A 4,643-nucleotide genomic window follows, 5' to 3' on the forward strand; every position below is an offset into this window, starting at 1 on the left:
AAGAGATAAACTTACCTGCGTGATTGAGCGTATGAGCTCCGATCCGTGAGAAACATGTCATCCAAATAGGTTATAAAGATATTCAAATCATGATCATGGATAAATATGTTTAATCTGGAATAATAGAGTATAGCAGATCCATTTTTCCCCCAAAAAAAAAAAGAGATGGAGAGGGAGAGAATGAAAGAAAAACCTGAACTAATATGAAAAAAATATATTATTCTGAATCTTATTAACAAATTAAATATCTTTAATAAACATCTTAATTACTTTAAATAAACAAGATACATAAATGAGAGTAAATCAATATGGATCAGGAATGATGTCCTAGATGAATATATACAAAGGTCCTTGATCAAATATAAGACGACAGTTATATACTAACTAAAAATATTATAAATGTGGTCTTAACACATCTCACTTTTGATTAGATAACATGATTACTATTCTTAGCAAGTACTAGTATAAGTATACGTCATGGTTGTAAAAATAAAAATATAAGAACACGATTTATACGCAAGTTGATACTCATGTATAGAGATGCAAAATGTCAAATGAAATGAGTCACTTCCCGGGTCACGGAACTCAAAGCGTAAAACAACGACGAAAGAACCCTCCGTTGAGACAGCATAAACGTAGGACCCACAATACGTAGGACCTAGCTCAGCTGTCCTCTCTTTTTCACTTTCAAAAGTGCCCCAAAAGTATTAAAAATTAATTAAGAAGTTGATACCTGTCCTATGATTATTTGAATTTGTAACTAACTGCTAGGCGCTAGCCGAAGCAAGCAAGTGTGTTAACCGTGGCCTGCCACTTCCTCCCTGGCCCAGTACGTAGTAGTCTAAGCCCTCAAAGCGTGACATAATACATCATAACAAGATAACAACAATAAAACGCCAGCGGTCCCGTGTGCGCGTCAACATCGTAGCCACGTGCTTCAAACATTTCATATATATACTCTCTCACTCACTCTAACTCATACTCAAACTCATCTCAGGTCTCAACCATATTTCAGTTTCAAAGCAAAAAACACTATATATAGTCAACTTACAGTACTATTTCTTTTCAATAGGGTTTCTCACTTATTACAATTAGTTCCCAAATGAACAAACTCAGACAGTCATCATTTGACGAGTACATATCCACGTGTTCCTCTTCGGAAGCGAGCTCATCCAACAATAACAAGTCATCGCCGCCAAATGCCTCCATCGACTACGACGAAGCGATAACGTTGGCGTCATCGAGGCCGAAGAAGCGTGCGGGGAGAAGAATCTTCAAGGAAACGAGGCACCCGGTGTACCGAGGAGTGCGTAGGAGGAACAACAACAGGTGGGTCTGCGAGCTTCGCGTTCCAAACACCAAGTCCAAACGGATATGGCTCGGGACCTACGCCACACCTGAGATGGCGGCGCGTGCCCACGACGTCGCCGCACTCGCGCTTCGCGGGAAGTCAGCCTGCCTCAACTTCGCAGACTCCGCCTGGCGACTACTCCCTTTGCTCCCGGCGCCTACTGATGGCGCCGAAGAGATAAGGAGAATGGCCGCCGAGGCTGTGAAGACAGTTACAGTTGAGGACGGTTATAGTAATAACCGACGTCCAGTAAGTACGGGCAGTGCGGTTACTGAGTACGAGGTTTGCAGCGGTGAGAGCGGGGTGGAAGAAGATGTAAAGAAGGATTTGATTGTTGATACTAACAATGATGATTATTACATGCATGATTGGGTTCGGAGCATGACGGAGGAGCCGTTACGATCTCCGCCTCCATTTTTCAGATACGATTTTGGCAGTAGCAGTAGTCATAGGGAATGGAATGATATGGAGGTTGATGCCGAGGTGTCACTGTGGAGCTTTTCCATTTGATTTTATTTGATTTGATGTATAGCTTTTGATTATTATTCAGTGTGCAAACGTTTTATTGTTTTGTACTTTGACTTAGTTTAGTTTTCTTCTGCTTTTCTTGTTTCCTATCTTATCATTGGTTTTATTCATTTCGTACATAATTCTAGGAGTGAGGGAATTTATGTACAAACTGGGAATAATTATTACATGGACATAGGAGACCATGAAGAGGAGTAAAACCGCTTGTGTTTTTGTAATTCTCGTTAAAAATATTTAAGAAATAATAAAAACTTTTTTTTGAAACAGTTTAAAAATACATTACTGTGTATTTCTTAATTAATTTTATTTTTATTTTTTATTTTTAATTATCGATCAAACAATTGAATAATATTAACTATAATAAATAGTAATTATAAATATTACATATATAAAATTATAAATATTAAAATTAAAAAACGCTAAAGACATCCTATATAATTCATTAGAGGAGAGAAATTACTAGGAAAACAATTTACCAATTTTGTTTCAAAGACCCCATATACATTATCGTGCGTAAGTAGGGGATTGAGTTATACTTGTATGTACAACAGTACAAGAGCGATGCTACAGTTGAAGCTTTTCCTATTCCAATAACCAAATATAACTAATCTTGTTTTACATACCCAGCTACTTTATTACGTAGTCTATTGAGAAATTAGGCTTTATTCATTTAATTTTATTTTCTCCATCGTCCTTTAGTTTATACACCTACTGTATATAGTGTTTGTTGACATTGACAAACAATTGACAATACTCTAATTTGTTAGTTAATATTTTGTTCCACCTAGATTTTTGGATGAATGTGGATTTTTTTCCCCAAGAGAAGATAAATGTAAATTTCATTAATTTGTGCCCTTAAATATACGGTTTTCCTATTGGAATACATCAACATGTGAAAACAATTTTCATTAAAAAGTTTGATACTTAATGTTTTTAATGTATTGCAAATGAAAGGTATCAAACTCAACAGATAGAGATGAGACAAAAGGAGAATAAGAAAGAAAGAAGAGAAAAGAGAAGAAAGCAGAGTTAAGAGAGAGAATTTGATTGATTTGCACTAACCGTAAAAAATTAGTAACAGATTGGTTCGGAAACTTTTAAATATAGGAAGTGTAGTTGTCAGTTATCATAACAGAAAATCACTTACTAAGTGGGAGACTGCCACAGTCCTTGTTTGAGGCGCATAGCGACTTACCAATTCAATGCATGTCACGTAAGAGGGAGACTGCCACAGCCCTCACATTCGAACGTAGGCGGGAGACTACCATAGCCCCTACGACGGAGAACAATGCATATCACAATCACATACTCAATCTCAGAGATCATTGCTCATAGCACAAGTCCGCTTATACTCATCTCATTAACTATAATCATTCATGTTTCTCAATTCATTATCACTTCAACACTCCGCCAAGACACTCAAGCTATTCCAACCACAAAACTTTCCAGGTCTAGTTACCATCTTCTAAACTTATAACAGAAATTTATCAAATTAATTTACTAACTCACCTCTAATAGTCTTAGGACCTAATTACTAGATAGGAATCTTAAACGATAATTAAAGAAGTTTAGAAATCTAGAAAATCCTTGAAAAAGTGAAAAAAAACCATTTTTCAGCAAAATAGGAATTTTGTGTATGCAAATCCCTGCCCGCGTACGCATGCCTTGGAATTTGGGTCGTCCGCGTACGCATGCAGTGCCCGCGTACGTATCCAAGTAAAATTGGACCATGCCACGTACACGTCCATGCTCCGGGTACATGGAAGTGCTAGACAGAAGCCATTACCCGCGTACGCGAGCCTTAGCAGACTTTGGAAAAATTTTAAAGCTGCAGAATTTCAGATTTTTGCACCGAACTGCAAACCTCATAATTTCCTCTATAAAACTCTATTTTCCTCAAACTTTATATCATTTTAAATCTCTTGAAATTATCTTTAATTTAAAACAAAAATCATTCAATTTTAATATCTGAGGCTCGAGTTATAATCTGCCAAAGTTCATTAAAAATAATGTTTTACAAAATCATACAACATTCTCTAGTTTCCAAAACTTTCAAAACCCAATCAATCCAAATCTACTCAATTTCATCAAAATACTACCATACACTACAATTACCATTTCATTGCACTTCAATCATTTCTGTAACACCCTACCACACAAAGTCTTATGCTTAAGTCATAAAACAGAGGTGGCAATGCATTACGACCTCTAACAATAAAATTTAGTACGTATAGTATTGTGAAAATGTTTATAACTAGGAGCCTTTGAAGAAAAATGGGTAAATCAAAACCGATAAATCAAAAAGTGCAACACTCCGATCGATAACGTAAAGGAACGGATATGAGATAAACTAACATGAAAAGATATACAAAAGAGTGCCAATAATACATATATCAAGACTCGGGACTCGGCTTGCGAAGATAACCAGTCCGAGCATATAAGTATACATACATATATAAATAATTTACCAAAACACAACCCAAAAGACAAATATACAGAACCTGTCTCTCCAAAATAACCTCTAAGAGGAGTCAATAGAAAATATATAAATACAGAGTGGAGAATATAAGTATCTAACAAGTATATAAGATCAAAATAAAATCCCCAAAGGCTAAGGATCTCCACCAAAATGAAGTCTCCAACATGCCTCAACGAGGAGCCTCACGTCCTGCATCTGAAAACCACAAAATTCGTATGGTTGAGAATCGGAGGTTCTCAGCAGTGCCCAAATATCTAACATGTAATGTCCTGGGAAAGGCGAAGG

General features: G+C 36.5%; 1 protein-coding gene across 1 annotated transcript; it reads left to right on the forward strand.

The window, feature by feature from the left end:
* Window positions 1-984: 984 nt before the first annotated feature.
* On the forward strand, window positions 985-2,156 carry LOC112803949 (dehydration-responsive element-binding protein 1E-like). The gene has a single exon (XM_025847398.2). The coding sequence runs from the start codon at window positions 1,103-1,105 to the stop codon at window positions 1,859-1,861; it is 759 nt and encodes a 252-aa protein (XP_025703183.1). The 5' UTR covers window positions 985-1,102; the 3' UTR covers window positions 1,862-2,156.
* The last annotated feature ends 2,487 nt before the right edge of the window (window positions 2,157-4,643 follow it).

This window comes from Arachis hypogaea, chromosome 1 (assembly GCF_003086295.3).
Source record: "Arachis hypogaea cultivar Tifrunner chromosome 1, arahy.Tifrunner.gnm2.J5K5, whole genome shotgun sequence".
Classification (NCBI taxonomy): Eukaryota; Viridiplantae; Streptophyta; class Magnoliopsida; order Fabales; family Fabaceae; genus Arachis; species Arachis hypogaea.